The 20,839-nt window shown below is 40.9% G+C and overlaps 1 protein-coding gene across 2 annotated transcripts; it reads right to left on the reverse strand.

Moving 5' to 3' along the window:
* Nucleotides 1-1,090: 1,090 nt before the first annotated feature.
* Nucleotides 1,091-20,790, reverse strand: armc1 (armadillo repeat containing 1). Of its 2 annotated transcripts, none has more exons than XM_007896736.2 (7): nt 20,454-20,790; nt 18,905-19,117; nt 10,771-10,862; nt 5,836-6,025; nt 5,361-5,477; nt 4,600-4,674; nt 1,091-2,240 (listed from the first exon to the last, which is right to left on the reverse strand). In XM_007896736.2, the coding sequence occupies exons 2-7, from the start codon at nt 19,064-19,066 to the stop codon at nt 2,049-2,051; spliced, it is 828 nt and encodes a 275-aa protein (XP_007894927.1). In that variant the 5' UTR covers nt 19,067-19,117; nt 20,454-20,790; the 3' UTR covers nt 1,091-2,048. The 2 variants fall into 2 exon arrangements, with proteins under 2 accessions (XP_007894927.1, XP_007894929.1); XM_007896738.2 differs by lacking the exon at nt 20,454-20,790 and adding an exon at nt 12,641-12,699 and having other exon boundaries at nt 18,905-18,965.
* Between the last annotated feature and the right edge of the window lie 49 nt (nt 20,791-20,839).

The following is a 20,839-nucleotide window of genomic DNA, read 5'->3' on the forward strand; positions in this document are numbered from 1 at the left end:
CAGACTGATTGGGCCAAATAGTCTGTTTCTGTGCCACATTGCTCTATGTAAGAGCACCACAAATTCTTTGCACCAAGGAATAATGTGGCATCAGTGTTAACCCGATTTTTCAGTTGACATTGGGCATTTGTGAATTCATGTGTACTGAAGCAAAGACTAAATGTACAATCAACTCACTGCACAGTATATTTCTGACAGAGTGGCGGAAGCCAATTCGATAATAACTTTTAAGAGAGTAATTTATTGGGGAGGACAAGTTTGCAGGACTATGGGGAGAATGCAGGATTGAATTGGATAGCTCTTTTCAAGAGCCAGTAGACATGATGGGCCAAATGGCCTCCTTCTGTGCTGTATAATTCTATGATCTATGATTTGGGCTGTGCCTTGGAGGGCACAGAGTAAAAAGTTCACAGACTGTTTGAGAGAGGAAAGGAAAACTTAAGGAGTGCTGCATCTTCCAGCAGCAGACTGTTATTGGACATAATACAGACAAAATTAAGTTATTAAATGATAATTTGCTGCATGTCACATGCCATTGTTTGTTTAGAAATACAAAGCAACTCAACAGAGCATAAAGGAATTACATTAATATTGCTGGCTTCAGGCCTCACTATAAACTGACACTAGAATGGTAAAATAGGATGTGGATTGGCAGCGCTGTTACCAGTGGAACAAAATCAATGCGTCAAAATAAAGGTTGTAGCTAGAGGTACAGGAAAGAAAACGCTGAGTAAAGTGCGTGTATTTTTTCACTTTCTACATCAATGCACATTTGTTAGTAATCTTCTGGAATTTTGACTACATGAATTAATTATTTTGTATGTAAAAGTTCTACTAAACCCAAATTACAAGCAACAATTGACAATACAATTTACAGAATTTGATTATTTCCCCTTCAGCATTGGAATGGACACTTCATACACTACCTCATCAATTGACCAAGAGATGCCGATATTGATTAACAATTCATTGTGTGCCTAATACAGTATGTTGTCTGAATTAATATCAGTTACAATCAGTTTGCATAGGACAACTCCAATATTGTTCTTGCAGTATAATGGAAAAAAGCCAAGTTTAAATTCAAATGTAGTCCATGTACAATAATTTTAATGGAAAATGTAGTTACAGTGATAAACATTTATGGAATATACAGGCTATTGATACAAACTAATTGTTAGTTACATGAATTGTTAGTAATAATGCAACTGTTTCTATGATGTATATTGTACATACCTATCACCCATGACACACATTCAAATGTCAAACCAGTTTTAATACATGTTCTGACAGGTAAATAAAATGAGGTGGTGGATTGCATGTGTATGGTCAAGACATTTTACTCAAAAGTGCAGTTAATGGGCTTTTGACAGATTCAACGCTATGAAACTCATTTAAAAGGAAACATTTCAGCTCACTTACTGTACACTAAGTAGGGCTCTACCTGTATATATAGAAATGGCTGAACAATAATAAATTACAAAGACATGTCAGTCAGACAGAAAGGGATAACAAATCTCAAATTTATAGAAACAAAAATAAAAAGGCATAAACATACAGGCTTCAGAATTATCAGAATAAGGCAAAATTAAGCAAACAGAAAATATTCAAACATGAAAATCAATAAAAAGGCATAATTCATGCAATATTCCTTATGGTAACATATCTGAGTGAGGCTTCTGTACAATAATCAAGTGATAGGTTCAAAATTGGGTACCTCGGCACAAGATGTTGCAGAAGGATCCATTCAAATGCAGGCTGCTAAAGTCTGATGTAGTTTGATACGTATGTGGACCCGTTTGAGGGAAAACAAAACATGATTGCGAGGCAATTTAACGATAAAGGCAGAATCAGAAGCAACCTCCTCTATCCCTGATGGCTTAACATCTTGCTTAAGTGAAAATGCAGCATACTTAAAGCCTCTATAAATTGTGACCATTGTTGCATTAATTGCAAATTGCACTTATCAGTTCACCACACCAATTGGAAAAACAGTCTCCCCCTTTCAACAGTCCCACTGATGTCAAGTTGTGGTTTAACTAAACCACCTGTCACCAATAAAATGACCTAGATAAAAAGTTTGTTGCTGTCCTGAACCAGCTGTAACTGCCATCCTGTGTGCTCCCAACACGAGACACAGCTTTGTCACCATTCTTACTGGGACTCTCGTCTTCAGGTAAGTAATCTGGTAAATCTGTGTTCTGTTCAACATCAACAGGGGTGTCTTGGAAATGAACCAGCACCTACAAAGAAATTGTTAAAAATATTAATAGTGATCTCAGTGAAGAGCACAGCACCTCTTTGCCAATAATCTAGAAACCATGCAAGTCTACTGCTGAGACTGTTCATGGTTTAAGAGTTAAAAAACTATTTTGTAATAAAATGACCACACAATAAAATGATTCAGCTTCATAAATCATTTTCTGCATTACATGCAGTCTGGTGCGAAGATGGGGCAGGACAAACAAAGTCTGGATTGAATCTGAATCATGACTGGCAGGTTTTTAAAAAAATCTGATTTAATTGAGTTGCCAATAATTAGATCCCTCTCCACCAAAAGATGTGCAATTCTTCAGACTATAACAAATGGCTGTCTGATCAAATCACTTATTGTATTTAAATTTCCAGGCTACAATTTTATAGGTTAAAATATCTTTGACTCCTTTTTTTTAAGTCAGGAAAACTTGTTGAAGATCCAGGATCTTTGTATTCAATTTTCATTCAATGTTGTTGTAGTACAGTATTTCAGCCATTAGGTGACACTGTTGAGAACCAATGATGCAGGAGGGACTGTGGTCAGCTCTAGATATGTGTAGTGTAGTAATAGTTAGGCTTCAAATGATGGATTTTCTACTTGTCCAACATGAATTGAAGGCAAAAGTGATAAGATATTTAAAGCAGAGAGCAAAAGAATGAAGCAAACGTTTGAAAACAAGTGGGAAGATGACTCAGCTTAATATTTCAATCACGTTAAACATTTCCGTGGAGGGAATCGAGAGCTTTTGAGTGCATTAGCTCCAAATTTATGTCCACAAGTTTTGTTCCTTTTAATCCCCCTCTCCCCAGTCACTTCTTACATTTCCTAAAGGTGTATTATCTTGCACTATTCCTCCCTAGTATAAAGTTATGTTTTGATCTGATCAATACAGTGCTCTGACTCCAAACTGCTTACAAAACACCAATAACGAGAGTGTAAGTGTAAAAGTAGATGGATTCACTTCTTTCAGCTCAATGAGCATTAGACTCTTCTTATTGTCAAGTGTAGTGGCTTTTAACAATATGCACCTGCAATAGAAAATCCCAGCACATTGTCAAGTTTGTTACACTAACAACATGAGGAATGTTTTGCCAATGTCCTACAGGACAGTTTTCTTATGGAAGAAACATTGAGTTATATTCTATAACGGAGACAAGGCAGAGTTTATTCCTAAGAGGCAAGACAATTAACATAACATTTACCACACCAAATTGAGCTGCTTTTCCAAATCTACACAGGAAATTTGAGTTGGCACAATTTTTTGAGAAATAAGTTTGATTCTCAAAAGGATTGAACAATTTTTACAATTAAAGGATTTTTTTAAGAAACTAGCAAAATACATTGACCTGTAACTGCATAAATGTTTCAATATTCTAAATTGTATGATTTGCCTTTGTGAATGCCATCTGTATTCATAGGGGCCAATACATTTTTAATAAGGCAATCTCAGTCCAAAAAAGGCCTGTAAAAATTACATTCAATGAATAAATCATGTAAAGCACTGATAATCTAAACATGAAAATGTATTATACAAATCTCTGTAAAGCAATATTAATGTGCCTGGAGAGCTTCATTAAAGTTTCACCTGCATCTTTACCTTATTCCAAGATTCCTATTTTACATCAAAGTAGCATTAAACATAATCTAACATTTCCCAGACAATGCTAGGAACAAACTGAATACTATTTTTGAGTTGATGAAAAGTATGGGTTATACAATTGTTGAATAAATACTATTGTGTCCTAAAGTATAAATCCAAATTATGTAATTCATTCAGTGAAGCTTCATGTTTAGAAGAGACTTGTTGGATTCACTAATGTGTGGAGCAAGGGATCAGTACAGCTTGGTTCATTCGCCTGGCTGTGTGAGACAAATCTCAGCCAAGCTGCTGTAGGGAAGCACAGAACAGGAGCCAAGCCAACGGGAGAGGGAAAATAAACCAGAATGAGTCACAAGTGTTATGTTCAATGCATCCTCCTGCAGCTGGTTCAGACTGACATTAGACAATGATGACTGCAGTTCTTAATAATAATCCTTTGGTATAGCGTCTTTCATATCAGGAGGACGTCTCTAAGTGCTTCTCAAGAATATACTGAAAAGTGTAATGAATATTTTTCAAGCCAACACATCAGACAATTTGTGCACAGCAAAGTTCAACAAAGAGGCATGAAGTGATGACCAATTTTATTTGGGAGAAACTCCCTTCTCTTTTCAAATAGTGTTGATCATAAACAATAACAAAAGTACATTAAAGTGCCTTGGTTGCAGTTAGTACGTGGACCTTGCAGAATAGGGTAAAAAAATTATTTGGTGTGTATATGTACAACAGTTAAGACCCATCTCACCTCTTCTCCAGTTTCATTTTTGATCACTTGCTGGGCTTTCAAAACTTTAGTTGCTGCAATAGCAGATGCCAGTGCCTACAACACAAAGAACAGCAGTGATTAAAACAAACCTTCCCATCTCTGCAGAATGTATTATTGGTTATACAACTGTTTAAAACCGCAGTCTACTGCAGACAGCAACATTAAAATGGCAGCACTGTCACTGTGAATCAAGTGACCTGGAGTTGAACTTCCTTGCAGCATGCCATCCCACCCCCCAAAAAAAATTGACTTGTGTTAGATAACTGGAGATCAGTTGTATTAAAGCAGCTACAGGGCAACCTCATGTTGAATCAATAGTCAGACCCTTTCTAGGAAGTTTCTAAAGGAAACTTGCTAGAAAATGGCCATAAGGGTGGTCGGGTTGGTAAGCTGAAGTCACCTGCACCACATTATAACCAGATCTGCCTATTTAACTTGAACTGAAATTGTTTTTGTCAGCATGCCATTGAGAGCACAGCACTGTCTGGTAGGCTTCCCACCACATGTCCAGCAAATGGTGGGACTCATTGGGGTTTTGGCTTTCAGGGTTAACAGTAACTGAGAGGGAAAAATCCCTGCTCCCAGTGACTAATAAATTGGTTGGAAAACTACCATGATTTCCAAATTGAGCATCTATACTGCACTCCAACCATAAATGTGGAAAAAGTGGTGAAGTATCAATTCCAACTCTTGCAATACGCCCCCACCACAACCCTTAAAAGTATTTACTGCTGACTTACCTCTGCTTTTAGATCGGATCGGATTCGCACAACACATCTTTTTACTCCCATTTGGAAGGTAAAACTGATAACACCTTTAATTTTCAAAAGGGCTTCTTCACACATATTTCTACGAGACTGAAAGACAACAAAACATTTAACTCAATGAAAGAAAAAGCATTTTACCCCATCACCTATTCTACGCAAATTGAATCCTTCCATCCTTCTATACATCTCCATTTTTCACCAGGGAGACCAGTGAACTACACACTATTAATATTACTGCACTTATTTCAGCATTCAAACATCTGACCTGAAATCTTAAAATCCAGAAAGCCCAAGTAAATAGCATCTCTAAATTCAACAAGATAATAAACAATCCTTTGAAAGCCCATGTTGGTGTTAGCGCCTTCATTAAAACTAACTGCAGTCATCTAATCCCAATTCTTTGATATTTCCCTGTACCCTTTTACATTAGGTAAATCAGGTTTCTTACCGCATCATCCAAACCATCTATCTGCAAGACAACGGTTTTTGCACGTTTGTTAGTGCTGCCCAGAAAGAACTGTGCTTTGCGCCTATGCGAGTTGTACTCATTTGTGTTTTCGGACTCTGGACTGCTGGATGACTGCAAGATTTCGTACACTTCGTTTGCCAAAAACTTGGTTTCGCCAGGTGTTGTAGTTCTGAAAATAAAAATTATAAATAGAAACTCAGGATCATTTTTACATAAATTTCAAAAAATATATACTCTGCAATAAAATACAAGACTTATTCTGTCTCCTGGACGGGAGGGGGGAGATTCTCAGCCAGTCTCTCTCTGTTTACCTTCACAAGTGCCACCATACATGGGAACTCCTGATCACAGTTGCAGAATTCTACTTTTAAAACTTATTGCTGCAATATCTATTCAAACATAGAACTTCATACAACACTCATATTCGCAGCACTAAACCGTTTTACACCAGATGCACAAGAACATTAATTTCACCAAACACTTTTTAAATAGAGCCGTGCAACTTAAATATTAGCGTGGTAAATATTTTAAGATCTGGTTAACAAATAATTTTAATGGAATTTACATTTTGTAAATAAGGAATACTGTTATGAGAACAGATTACTCGCTATCTATCTCAGCTTCCGTTCATTCAAAAACTTGTCTTACTGCACTGAAATTGGCATAAAACTAATTTCTCTATTATCATAATGACTTCTACATTTCTACTGTCCAATCCGCTTTGTGTTCTAAAAACCAAGTCAACTTGTCAAGAAAGGAGACACAAACGAGTTACTTAAAGTATTCGCGTTCCTGACAGGTGTATGGTCCAATGGGAGCATGTAATCACTATAGTCATTAAAAATTGCGGAAACTACAATAAGAACATAAGAATTTGCTATGCGAAAGATGACCAACAAGGTTCCATCTTGTTTGCCTTCCACCATCCTGACAGTCGCTTGACATGTCGTGTCCCAAACTGTATACTGTATCCTGAGATTATTTTCTAGCAGAAATCTATAATTTTTTCTGCTTCCACTGTCTCTTTAAGGAGCCTGTTCCATAAGTTTACTACTTGCTCACTGGAGTAGTGTTTCCTCAGATTTGTTCTGAATGTACTCCTTTCAATTCAGGCCATGTCCTCTGGTTCTACTGTTCAGTACAAGATAAAACAGCCGTCTCAAAAGTCGTATCTTAAAAGGTGTGGTTTCAGCAACTAATAATAATAATAACTAAATCATGGCCTGCAATTTTCTTATGTACCATTCCCCTTAATTCAATTCTCTGAATCTCTCCTTGCAAGTTTAGAAGCTCTGGAATTATTCTTGGGCAAATCACTGCCAAACATGTAGCATTTTGAGAAAGAGACAAGTTCTGTTTTAGGCCCCACCTGGAGCTATTCACTAACAGTGAGATTTGCACTCCTGCAGAGTAAACATAGGAGCTGTAAATTGATTGGGCCTGTATCCCCCTTGGTCTAAAGAAAGTTCTCAGATGAATCTTCTGAAAGATCATTGAGCCTTTTGCACAACAGGTTCTCCAACAACATGAAACTGAATAGCCATGTGTTAGATGGGCAAAAGATCAAAATAAGGCATGTAATGTGCTATTTTACAACTTCAATTTGATTCCAGGCCTCTTTCTATTTATCTGAATCTACTCTTCCTTAACAAGCCAGTTTTGAAGACATGTTGGTGCCATTTTCTATGAGGCTTTCAGAACAATCTATGTGATGCAGTACACTCACACAATACCACAACATTGAGGGGTGGGTGGGGGGAAATTGCCAAAATGTTGAAAGATTAGTAATTTCTTGGATTTAAGAACTGTTCCTAAAAATCAACTTCTAGCCAGAGCCAACGAATAGCACTCCACTCCACTTCCCCAACAACATAGCATAACCCCAACCTCAATGTTTTTTTTCCATTGGAATTCCTAATGGTTACTTAGGAAGATTGCTAGTTCAGTGCCAAGTGAGAGACACTGTTGTTCTACGAGCCATCACCCAAAATGAATTGGATGGAGATATCCAAGGACAATACAGTCAACAGAAGAGGTCTTCAGCCCAAAATCCATGTCCCAGTGGTGAATGGTGATATTGCACCATCCGCTTCAGTCTATGTACTCGGGGTTGTGTAACTAAAGAAAGCAGGAGAGTACATTGTGATTGATTGAAATCCTAATCATATTATAGCCTTGAACACAATTATTTAATGTATGCTATACATATAATTTATTCCACTTCACCATTTATATTATGCCACCAAGTGCATATATTTTGTTAACTCCAATTGCTCATCATCCACCATATACGGTACAATACAACTGATGTTTTTGTCTCAGACAGATGGAAGATAATAATAATAATAATAATCCTTGCATTTGATATAGCGCTTTTCACATCGGGAGGACATCCCAAAGCGCTTCACAGAATATACTGTAAAGTGAATTGATTGTCTATTTGTGGGCGAACGCGGCAGCCAATTGCGCACAGCAGTGTCCCACTAAGTCGTGGATTGAAAATGACCAATTTATTATTGTTTTGTTTTTTGGAGGGATTATTATTAAGATGAGGCTAGACCAGAATTAGAGAACAAATGGTTTGACGTCCTGTGCCCCCTACCCCACCTCTCCACATACAAACTCTGTTGTAAAGAGTGAGTATGTGTGTCCAGGAATAAAAATCTTTGTGTAAATTTTAATTACTAAAAACAATGATCTTAAATACACATACACATATTTTATATATATTATATATACTTGAAGCAACCACAATCTGAAAGTTTACTTATGCAGTACAAACATCCAACATATGTAAGAAAACCACAATGTCCTCGGGCAACAAAAGTATTCCAGAAGCAAGTAATTATATAAATCTGTTTTGATATTTGATCACAGCATAAAATAATCAAAAAAGCCACTTGGGGTTTGGGATTTTTTTTCTTGACTGAATTTGTTGCAAATACTGAAAGGATATCCTGAAATGGGGGTGTGAGGGAGGGCCGGTGGGTGGGAAGAGAGAAACTGACTTTTTTTTAAAAAAGTGAAAGGTGTAACAAGAAACCAAACATGGTTTTTGCTGTTTTAGGTTAGTTCCACACTACTGCTGGGTACAGACCACTTTCAATAGGCTTACAAACCTCTTCAAAATAAAGTTGAATTGCCATTGTACTCTGTCCTAGCTGATTGAGCTCAAGCATTTGGCAATAACACTTGATAGGGTCATTCCAGAACTTTTCACACCCTCCTCCTCAGGGATTTAAACAGCGAGCAACATTATAATGAATAGCTTATACACGTTTCTAAACAATAGTAATCTTTTACTTACAAGAACAATTTTCGCAACTTGAATGATACGAGGATAAATCAATCACAATAATAATAAATAAATCCTTGCATTTGATATCCATAGTTATTGCGGCATTGAAATATTCTGGGGATTTTACTTTAAAGCATAGTGACTGTAGGTCCACATGTATTGCCTCTATAAAGTCAAACACAACAATCTTTGATCTTGCAGTAAAAAAGGATTCTTGGTTCCTGCGCTAACGAATGGCACACACAGCAACTCTGCTGAATGAATTACATACCCGCTTCCTATCCTTGATCTCATGTTTCACCTCATATCTCAAACTCATGTTTAATCCAAGAACCAATCAGACACCCAGCCTCCTCTGTTGTTTCAGTAAAAGAATGTACCCCCTGATGACTCAATCTTATTCCTCCCCGTCCTTGCTCATCTGTAACCCCTCTGCACGCAGTTCTAAACTCCAGTTGTGAATTAACTCTTTTCTCTGAATTTGTTACTTTCCAGCAACAGAAAAGACTTAAATCAACAAAAAACATTTATGCCAGTTCGCAAATGACAAATTGATGTTTACCAAATCAAATAAAAAACAAGAAGGAGGATTAATGAAAATACAAATATAATTTTAAAAGCACGTTCAATTTTTAAAAAATGTACAGTTGTATGTAAAAAGGAACTACCTCCTTGACAATGTCAGGGACATGAATGCGTTGCACCAGTGCCCTGCCCAAGCGAGTCAAAATGGATTTTAACAGCAGCATGTAGCAGAATATGCCCATTAAAAATAACCCAAGTGACAATGTATCACAATTCTTTTTCAATAATTAATCCCTTTGGGGTACAGTACATAAGTGTTTTACAAGCAACCACTTCACCATCCCATTAGTTTCAACTGTTTCCTTTCTCTGAATTAAACTTCTCATGGAATTGATGACAATCACTGCATCAGCAAATGCATTNGGGGGAGGGAATAAACAGCCACAATACTCAATACAGTGGACAGAGACCCTTATACAGTTTCTGTATATGGCCATAAGAGATAATTCATGCACTGTATTCTAATCAAGTGCATTCGGTATCAGAAGGATTAGAAGAGGATTAGCTACATTGTATAGATCCCTATACTATAAATCATAGTTTAATCCTCACAATGTAGTCTCTAACCCACCACATACATGAGAGAATTGTTCTGAATACTGTAGGAAGCTGCCAAGCCTCAGGAATTGTATGTGCAAACCTGCACTGTTGACAAACGTTTATCAAATTGCAAAGCAGTCAAGTTTGGGATGAGCAAAGCATTCCTGGACCATTGAAAGTCAAATTAACTTATCTCATTCACCTTTAGAGCTCAGGTTTTGCTGCCTCTACTATGCCATGAAAATAATTAAAGATAATGACACTCAATCCCCTTATAAATAATCTAGAAAGCCATAATCCATACTGTGTAAGAAATGGGCACATGGGATAATGCAATTTTAAAATTACATTTCCATCGTGGGGGGAGGGAAAGCACACAAAAAGAATATTGTAACCTTTTTCAGTGAAACATTAATTTAATGTAGCATATAATTCTCAGTGAGCACAGTGCAAAATAAAGAATAACAGTTTTAGAAATGGCCTAGGCTTACTTTTGGATCACATTTTGCAAGCTCAGCAGCATGCCCAGTTCGCTCTTCATCTTTTCTCTGTTGGACCTGCATTCTGCCAAATAACGCAGGGCCTAAGGCAGAGAAGGAAAGCAAAGGGAAGAGAAGCAAAAGGACATTAGTGTAGAAACATTAGGTATGGTTCAATGCAAGCTATTCAAAGCAAAAAGTCTAGAAAGGTTTGCATTAGCAACTAAGGGACCTTACAACAGTTGCAGAAGATATTACANTTTTTTTGCAAACTCAATTTTTTTTAAGGTTTCCATGGCATTATTACACTACTATCAAATACATCAGAATAAGAGAAAAAGACTGACAAGGCTACAAAGCAAATTCTGCTAAACTAAACTAACAGCAACTTGCAATTACATAAAATAACAAATAACTAAAGAGGCTAATATTTAATAGATAGCACTGTTGGTGAATCTAATTTTATATGAGACCACTGAATGGTCTCTGCATACAAATACGATAATCAGGACTCTTTTACTTCACTGTGATGAAACATACTCTATAATAGAGTTCACAAGGTAGGAAATTGTCATATTACTGGGAAACACTTGAGAAACCTCCAAAGAAGTTACTTAAGATATCCCTCCAGCTGTCAGCCATACTGCTGGTGGAGAAGGATTAATTTTAAAATGGAACCTGATTGTGCACGTGTGAAATACTCCCATCACCACTTGGTTCCCTTCTCCATTGCTACTGCTTTTTGCTGCACTTGTATTTATTGCACGTGGCTCTCTTTGGTAATAAGAATGTCTGCACTGCTTTCTTTGATTCCAGCTGTCTATGGATTTGGTTCAATGTTATATAAAGAATTCTTGCTCTTCTCCCCCCACCTCACCAGCCATCCAATCTCAAGTCACACTCTCTTTTATCCTTACACACCACCCAACTATATGGCACCACAGGAGACCATGTGAAACCAAAGTATACATTGAAGAGAGCTCACCCCAATCGATCATCCCAGACAAATGGGCTGAAACCATCTGTAAGAGTGAAGTAAAGCATTGCTCAACATATAATTCAGCATTAAATTGGCTAGTCTAACTCAAGAAAGGAAGAGCAATTAGACATGCGGCTCTTTATAGTACCTCAATGACTGGAATCTTTCAGAATTTGTCTCAAGCCAAAACATAATGATACAGAACGTGACTTAAGCTAGTCAACAAAAAACTACAAATTCCTACAAATTTCCTCCACCCACTACCCCCTACCCCAAATTTGAACTCCTTGTGTTGCTTTTCCCAAGGCTCTGCACCGCACTCTGACCAAAAAAGCCACTAATATACAACTTCTAGCAAAAGCCACATTGGCTAGAAAGAGGGGCACAAGCTAAGAATTTGATAATTGGCCCTCTAAATTTCACAGTCTCTAAACTCTTTGCCTTCTACAGCAACTGGCTGTGTGGAAATTACAACAAAAATAATTTACATTTACACAGCTTCACACAGCTGACTGGGAGCCTGAGAGTTTTGTACGGGGGGGGGGCGAGGCGTGAAGGTAGCTGAAAGCATGGCCAAAAGAAATGGTTGGTTATGAAGAAGGGGAGGGAGGGGACGAAGTACAAGGACTCCAGAAAGTGGGGGCAGAATGGCTGAAACCTCGTTTTCCAACGGTGGGGCAAATCAGGCGGAGGACATGAAGTAGGCTAATGTTTGCTGAATAAAGGGAAAAGCCAGGGTAGTAGGGTTGCAGAATTAGAGTGGGGTGAAGCCACAGAGGGATTTGAATCCAAGAACGAGGATCTGGAAATCAATCTGCTGGATGGTGAGGAGCCAAGCGAGGATGAGAATAAAGTTACAGGTGCAAACCCAAAGCCTAGTACTTCATGATTCAGTACACTGACCATCAATGTGCATGCCATCATGCTGCTCTCAGTCATTCGAAAGCACTTCCCAAATCAACCTGAAATTAGACCATAAGCCTTTTGAAGTACTAAAATATGGCAATATGAACTTTAACTGCAATATCTGTATGGTACATTAACATGGTAAGGCTCTATATCAAATTATAATCCCCACTCCGTCTGCTATAGCACTGACTTGCTTGCATCTCTGATTTCCTGTGGACTTACTACCATACATGTTTGTTTGTGGGACTGCTGAGCGCTATTGGCTGTCGTATTTCACCCACAAAACACAAGTCAATCCACTTTACAATATATTCTGTGAAGCACTTTCAGACGTCTCAACAACGTAATACGATACTATATCAATTGCAAGGAATATTATCTTCCGAGTTGTCATATGGCCACTGTTGCTTCTTGCACATTGTGCGACGATAACTACCTGCACAGGAAGCAACATCAATGGCGACTTGATGAATTAGAAGTTGGCTTTTGAGTGCAGAGCATGAGTTAGTCAGCACAGGAAGCCAGGTGTACTACACCTCCATTAACGCTTGAGCAGAGAGTCCAGCAGTTTGAGGAGGGAACTGAGTGAGGTGGAATAAAGTGAGAATTCCGATACGAAATTTGGTGAGAGTGGGAATTCGGTGCAGAGGGGGAAAGAGGTGCATAATTATAACATAATATTTATATTAAAACAATATAAAACATGTCTGAGAATATGGCAGGACAGCGGAGACCAGTTGCATGCACAATATGTGCCATGTGGGAACACCAGGATGCTTTGTGTGCCCTGAACAGACACGTGTGTAGGAAGTGCCTCCGGCTGCTCGAGTTTCTGAGTTTGCGGAGAGGCTGGTGTCACTACATAGTATACGGGAGGCTGAAGAGTTCATGGATTGAACATTTCTGGAGGTGGTCACCCCACAGCGAGTTCAGGAGAGTGAGTGGGTGACCACCTGGTATGGAAGGGAGGACGGTCAGTGCAGAATTCCCCTGAGAGTGCAGCACTCACAAGCTGGTGCTCTGCGCTGAATACCAGTCAGGGTGATGACACCTCCGGGGAGGGGAGCTGAAAACAAACGGATGCACAGGGGATCACAGGGAAGAATGTCAATGCAATTGTCAATGGGGACACAATGGTGAAAGGAGTAGACAGGCGTTTCTGCAACCAAAGATGTGACGCTCGCAAGGTGTGTTGCCTCTGCAGTTGGAAGGGGAGCATCCAGAAGTCGTGGTCCATGTTGGGATCCATGACTTGGGGAAAAAAAGGGCAGAGTTCCTACAGGGAGAGTATCAGAAGCTAGGGAAAAAGCTAAAGAGTAGGACCTCCAAGGTGGTGATTACTTCCAGTGCCTCGTGCAAGCGAGTATCAAAACAGCAGGATCAGACACATGAATGAATGGCTGGAGAAATGGTGCGGAAAGGAGGGCTTCAGGTTCCTGGATAATTGGGATCAGTTCTGGGGCAGGTAGGACCTGTACAAGGTGAATGGGTTACACTTGAGTAGGGCTGGGACCAATGTCCTCACAGGGAGGTTAACTTGTGCTGTGGGCAAGGATTTAAACTAATTTTGAGGGGAGAAGGGAATCAGGATGCAGCATTAGAGGGGACAAACAAGTTACATAGAGGGCTGGGAGAGATGAATAACAATGTAATAAGAAGTAATCCAGAAAAAGGAGGGTTTAGACGGGGGAGAAATTCAGAACAGACTAAGTCAGTCTTGGAGTGCATTTGCATAAATGCAGAGTGTGACAAATAAGATTGGTGAGCTGCAGGCTCAAGTGGCCACGTGAGGTTATGATGTAGTGGCAGTAATGGAGACCTGGTTCAAACAAGGGCAGGAATGGGAGCTGAATATTCCTGGCCACAATGTATTCAGGAGGGATAGGGAAGGAAAAAAAGGGAGGTGGCAATATTGATTAAAGTCACAATTACGGCCCTGGAAAGGGGCAATGTGCTAGAGGGTCCAAAAACAGAATTTATTTGGTTAGAGTTAAGGAGCAGAAAAGGAGCTGTTACTCTGTTAGGTGTATTATAGACCACCAAATAGTGGGAAGGAGATAGACAAGCAAATCTACAAGCAGATTTCAGAAAGATGCAAAACCAATAAAGCATTGATAATGGGAGACTTATCCTAATATAAACGGGCAAAATAAATAGTATAAAGGGCAAGGATTCCTGAAATGTGTGCAGGATAAATTTCAGGATCAGTATGTTTCCAGCCCAACACAGAAGGAAGCAGTGCTGGATCTAGTTCTGGGGAATGAAGTGGGGCAAGTAGAACAGGTTTCAGTAGGAGAGCATCTGGACAACATTGGGTTTAGAGTACTTATGGAAAGGGACAAGGAGCAATCAAAGGTGAGGATACTCAATTGGAAGAAGACTAATTTCACTGAGTTAAAAAGGGACCAAGCCAAGGTGGACTGGAAAGAAAGATTGGCAGCTAAAACAGCTAACGAGCAATGGGAAGCCTTCGAGGAGGAGATAGTTCGGAGACAGAATAAATACATTCCCACAAAGGGGAAAGGTAGGGAATCTAAACCTCCTGGATGAATAAGGAAATTTGGATTAAAATAAAACAGAAAAAGGCAGCTTATGATAATTGTCAGGTCCAAAATACAGAATATAATCAAATAGAATATAAAAAGTACAGGGGAGAACTGAAAAAGAAAATACAAAGGGCAAAGAGATTGTATGAGAAAAGATTAGAGTTAACATAAAAGGGAAACCTAAGGTATTTTATAAGCATATAAAGAATAAAAGATTAGTCAAAGGTAGGGAGGGTCAAATTAGGGACCAAAGAGGAAATCTTCTTGTGGAGGCAGAGGGCTGACGTAATGAATGAGTACTTTGCATCTGTCTTCACAAAAGGAGAGGATGCAGCCAATGCCATAGTATCGGACGAGAGGGTAGAGAAATTGGATAAAATAAGAATAAACAGAGAAGAGGTACTAAAATGGTTGTCAGAGCTCAAGGTAGATAAGTCACCCGGTCTGGACGTGATGCCTCCTGGGTTACTAGGATAGTAGCAGACGGCAAATGGACATAGACAGACTGGTAAAATGGACAGACATGTGGCAGATGAAGTTTAATGTGGAGAAATGCGAAGTGATGGATTTTGGGACGAAGAATGAGGAGAGGCAATATAAGCTGATGGTACAATCTTAAAGGAGGTGAAGGAACAGAGAGACCTGGGGGTTCATATAAGTAAATCTTTGAAGGCGGCAGGACAGGTAGATAAAGCTGTTAAAAAAGCATATGGGATACTAGGCTTTATAATAATAATAATAATCCTTGCATTTGATATAGCGCTTTTCACGTCGGGAGGACGTCCCAAAGCGCTTCACAGAACACACTGTAAAGTGAATTGACTGTATATTTGTGGGCGAACGCGTCAGCCAATTGCGCACAGCAATGTCCCACAAACAGTCGCAGATTGAAAATGACCAATTTATTATTGTTTTTGGTTTTGGAGGGATTATTATTAGGCTCTGTGTGGAGTAAGGAAACTTGCCCAAGGTTTCGCCCTCTGCCTGGAATTGAACTCAGGTCTCTCACTTGCAAAGCGAGTGCTCTAACCACTGAGCTACAGGACTCCACAAATAGGGGCACAGAATACAAAAGTCAGAAAGTTATGAAGAACCTTTATAAAACGCTGGTTAGGCCTCAGCTGGCGTACTGTGTTCAGTTCTGGGCACTACACTTGAGGAAGGATGTCAAGGCATTGAAGAGGGTGCAAAGGAGATTTACCAGGATGGTACCATGATTGAAGGACTTCAGTTATCAGGAGAGGCTAGAGAAGCTAGGATGATTATTCTCCTTTGAGCAGAGAAGGTTAAGAGGAGACTTAAAAGAAGTTTTCAAAATTATGAGGGAATTCGATAGGGTGAACAAGGAGAAACTATTTCCACTGGGAGGTGGGTAACCCAAGGACACCGATTTAAAATAGTTGTTAAAAGAAACAGAGGGCAGATGAGGAGAATTTTTTTCACACAGCGAGTTGTTGGGATCTGGAATGTATTGCCTGAAAGGGTGGTGGAAGTCAATTCGTTAAAAGCTTTTAAGAGAGAAGTAGATAATTATTTGGGGAGGACAAGTTTGCAGAGCTATGGGGAAAGACTGGAAGAGTGGGATTGAATTCTATGAACACAATCCCACAGGAAATCAAAGATACTGGTGCTATACCAGAGGGAGTGGGGATTATGATGGAGTTCCCTTGGAGGTTCCCTCATTCCTAAAAGAATTACCAATCTACAAACGTTTATTATAATACTTACATTTGATATAGAGCCTTATATTGATGCCTCAAAAGGCTTCAGTTTTTTTGTAAGTATAGTGGCTGTATTTGTAGATGAACACGAAAACCAGTTTGCACTCAGCCCTGTACTACAACCAGCCACAAAGTGAATAACCATTTTTTTTTAATTCTGGGGAATTATTGGCCAGAACACAGAGAAATTCCCTTCTCTTTTCAAATGCCACGGGAATTTTAACATTCACCTGAGTAACCTCAGTTTAACATCTAATTGCAAGACAGCACCTCCAACACTGCAGAGTTCCCTCAGCGCTGCATCAGAGTATCAGTCTCTAGACGTGATAGGGGCTTGAACGTGTAACTCTCTGACTCCTAGACTACTAAATTGAGCGGGACTGACTCTTTAAAATATTACATTTATAGAACAGGCTTACAACACATTGAAATCACAAGCACATACTGTATTTAGCCAATAATTGGACAGCAACTGTTCTGCACAATACTGTTTCATTCAGTTAAAAATTTAGTTATTGAAAAAAAGAAGTGTGCAATTCTCTTCTAGATCTTCTTGTACTGTACTAATTTATGCATTTTCAACAAATACATACTGTCAAGGAAACATACACACAATGTCAGAGGATGCAGTTTGTAAAGTTTTAGTTAAGAGCTAGAGTTTAAGCTGCATACGTCAAATAAGAAATTTTACATACAGCATATTTTTAGCCACAGAAACAATAAACAATGATAACTCAGCTATAACTTACTATGCAATTCTTGCGTGATCCTGAAAGTAAAAGGTCGTAGTGGTAGTGTAATACAAGTACTAACCTAATGCAACATTAGCAGGACTTGGGGTCTCAAAAGCTTTGTTATTAATCTGCCAATGCTAAGTAGCGCTAATGTACTTCACAACAGACAGCAAAATAAAAAAGTACATTAAGAATATCTCACACCTCCTCGTGGCCAGCTTCAAAGCAGCTTAGTAGGTTGGGGGAAGAATGAGAGATGACAAAAAGCCATTGAAGAAAGGAGAGAACATTTTTTAAAAAAAATAATGGATAAATAGCCAAATGGTGTATAGTGTAGCTGTCAAATCTATGACCCGCCCTTTACTCACCTCCATATTTAATTTCTCCAATACCGACCTACTCAGCCTTGCCAACACAACCCTTCCCAATCCGAACCTACAGAAGCTTATTCTTTCCTATACCAGACTCCGTAAGTGTACCACTTCCATTCTTGATGGAGCCTATTTTTTCGATGTCCCCCACTATCAGCAGATGGGTCTTCAGCCTCTTTGCCTTCAGCTCTCCAACTTTCACTCTGAATCCCTCCACCGCTTTCAAATCCTTATTAAAAATAAACCTCTTTGATTGCGCCTTCAGTCATTTCCTTCCAACTACAACAACTTGCGCTTATATAGCGCCCGCCACGCAAGATAGCGTTTCAGAGCGCTTAACAGTGGCTGAGCCTGACTCGGGGGGAACATAAGCACGGTCAAAGAGGAAGGTTTTCAAGCAGGACAAGGCGGAAGGATTGAGGAAGAAGTTTTGGGGTGTAGTGAAGAACTACCTATCTTCCACTATGCTCAAGTTCCCACTCAATGTCTGAATTGCTTTGAGATGTTTAAGTTCTTGTGAGGAGCTATACAAGCACAAGTTGTACAGTAGTAGTACCAGGAAAACAATCAAATATACTGAGGCAGTTTATGATGATTAACAGACTGCCAATACAGTAGAACACCATTACAATTTGCCCACGTAATGCTGGATCACTAAAAGGTGAGGGGTACTCTGTGGTCCTGAGCATGTGGACTGACCAATTACCCAGAGGTCAAAACATAGCCTACTTCCAAGTCATCAGGTCACCACTAATGTGGTGGGACGTGAGGTCAAAACGTGGCCAACTTACAAGTCATCAGGTCACCTATGATGTGGTGGGTAGGACAGTTGGCTTGTACAATAGATTTTGAAATGGAACGCAATGACCAGTACATTTGAACTTACCAATAGGGCAGAGTAAACAACTTGAGGGTTTGGGTGATCCAAGAAAAGTATCAACCCAGGTAAACATCCCTGATCCTGGACAATTGGTCGTCTATTTAGAGGGTCAGATGCCAGATCTCGCAGCTGGTTTACTACTGCTAATGCATCAGGCTCACCACTCATTGTGCCACCATCCACTTTGCCATATGTTTGACAACCTTGTGAATATTTTTTCTGAAAGACATAATACTTAATATTTAGTACATTCAGTACCCATCGATCACATTTACCAAAGGCTACAAATACATAAAAGTCCTTCACGAAGCAATGAAATGAATGTCAAAGTCCTCATTAGAATACCACACAAATATGTCTGTTTGATCACCAATATTGTATACGTTTAATTATTATAAGTCCTTCCTGGGTGTACCGGTTAATCACAAATATAAAATAAAAACGTAAAATTTAACTTATGGTATAAACTATCATTCCCATGGTACTGGACAAAAAGAGAATGGAATGTGTCGTGGCCAATATTTCTCCAGATAAAATTGGTCATTCACTTCATGGCTGTTTGTGGGACTTTACTACACAAATCAGCTGCTGTGTTTGTCTACAAATTCAGTCATCAAAAATAAAAAAAATACGATTCAAAATTTCGCTCAAATGCCGAAAAATACGAAGGTTGTCCAAGAAGTCAAAGAAGAGGGGGGAAAAAAATCAACCTCTACCCATGTCATCAAACTGCTCAAAATAGCTTAGGAGAGGCACTGTCCCGCGTGCCTGAGGGGAGGGAGGGAGGGGGGCGGTGTCGCTTTGACTGGACAAGTCTGAGGGTCGCGCCTGTCATTCCCAGTAATAAACCACAGCGCCGCCGCTTCACCTTAAGGGCGAAAAGCAGCGATCGAGAAGCGGCCAGAAACGCACTTAGCCCAAACAAACCTCGGGCCTGCCGGGCCGGGGAGGGCAGGGCAGGGAGGCCGGGCCGGGGAGGGCAGGGAGGCCGGGCAGGGCCGGGCAGGGGGGCCGGGCCGGGCAGGGGGGCCGGGCCGGGCAGGGGGGCCGGGCCGGGCAGGGAGGCCGGGCCGGGAGGCCGGGCCGGGCCGGGAGGCCGGGCCGGGCAGGGCAGGGGGGCAGGGCAGGGAGGCAGGGCAGGGCGGGCCGGGAGGCCGGGCAGGGCAGGGAGGCCGGGCAGGGCAGGGAGGCCGGGCCGGGCCGGGAGGCAGGGCCGGGCAGGGCAGGGGGACAGGACAGGGCAGGGAGGCCGAGCAGGGCAGGGAGGCCGGGCAGGGAGGCCGGGCCGGGCAGGGCAGGGGGACAGGGCAGGGAGGAAGGGCAGTGGGGCAGGGCAGGGGGCAGGGCAGGGAGGCCGGGCGGGCCGGGAGGCCGGGCGGGCCGGGAGGCCGGGCAGGGCAGGGCAGGGAGGCCGGGCAGGGCAGGGCAGGGAGGCCGGGCAGGGGGACAGGGCAGGGTAGTGAGGACGCGCGCGGCCTTCCCTCTATCACAGGGGACTCGGCGTTTCACCTCCAGTCGGGGTAGGACAGGGCCAGGCCCCGCCGGCAACGCTTACCTTCACTCCCACCCGCCCACGCGACAACAAAGGCAAACGACGGCTTGAATACGTCAGCGGCCGCGAACCACCACCATCAGCTTCAACGGGTTCAGGGAGCTGACCGCGCGCGCGCACCGGGGGGATGGGGCGACGCCAACAGCGGCCGCGAGTTGAAGTTCAGGCAGAGCAGCGGGTGTCGGACTCTCCTCTCGTCAACCGCTTCACCAGGCCTGGCCGCACTCCCGCCATCCCGCTCATCCCATTGGTCCAGCAGCCCCGGCCAATCAGAGCACGGCTTACTGCGCTGCTTATGGCTGATTGACAATACCAGAGAGAGTGAGACGCAAACTCGTTTATTATTATTATTATTATTTACATCTGCATTTGAAGCGCACGTTTTTTTA

This window comes from Callorhinchus milii, unplaced genomic scaffold (assembly GCF_018977255.1).
Source record: "Callorhinchus milii isolate IMCB2004 unplaced genomic scaffold, IMCB_Cmil_1.0 Scaffold2, whole genome shotgun sequence".
Taxonomy (NCBI): domain Eukaryota; kingdom Metazoa; phylum Chordata; class Chondrichthyes; order Chimaeriformes; family Callorhinchidae; genus Callorhinchus; species Callorhinchus milii.

Bases quoted from the DNA above. Each gene is read 5' to 3' on its own strand.
- armc1 (XM_007896736.2), bottom strand. From the start codon at position 19,066: ATGAGTGGTGAGCCTGATGCATTAGCAGTAGTAAACCAGCTGCGAGAT. The intron at 5,478-5,835 runs GTAAGAAACCTG...GTTGTCTTTCAG, and splicing joins TAGATGGTTTGGATGATGCG to TCTCGTAGAAATATGTGTGA. The intron at 4,675-5,360 runs GTAAGTCAGCAG...TTTGTGTTGTAG, and splicing joins GATCCGATCTAAAAGCAGAG to GCACTGGCATCTGCTATTGC.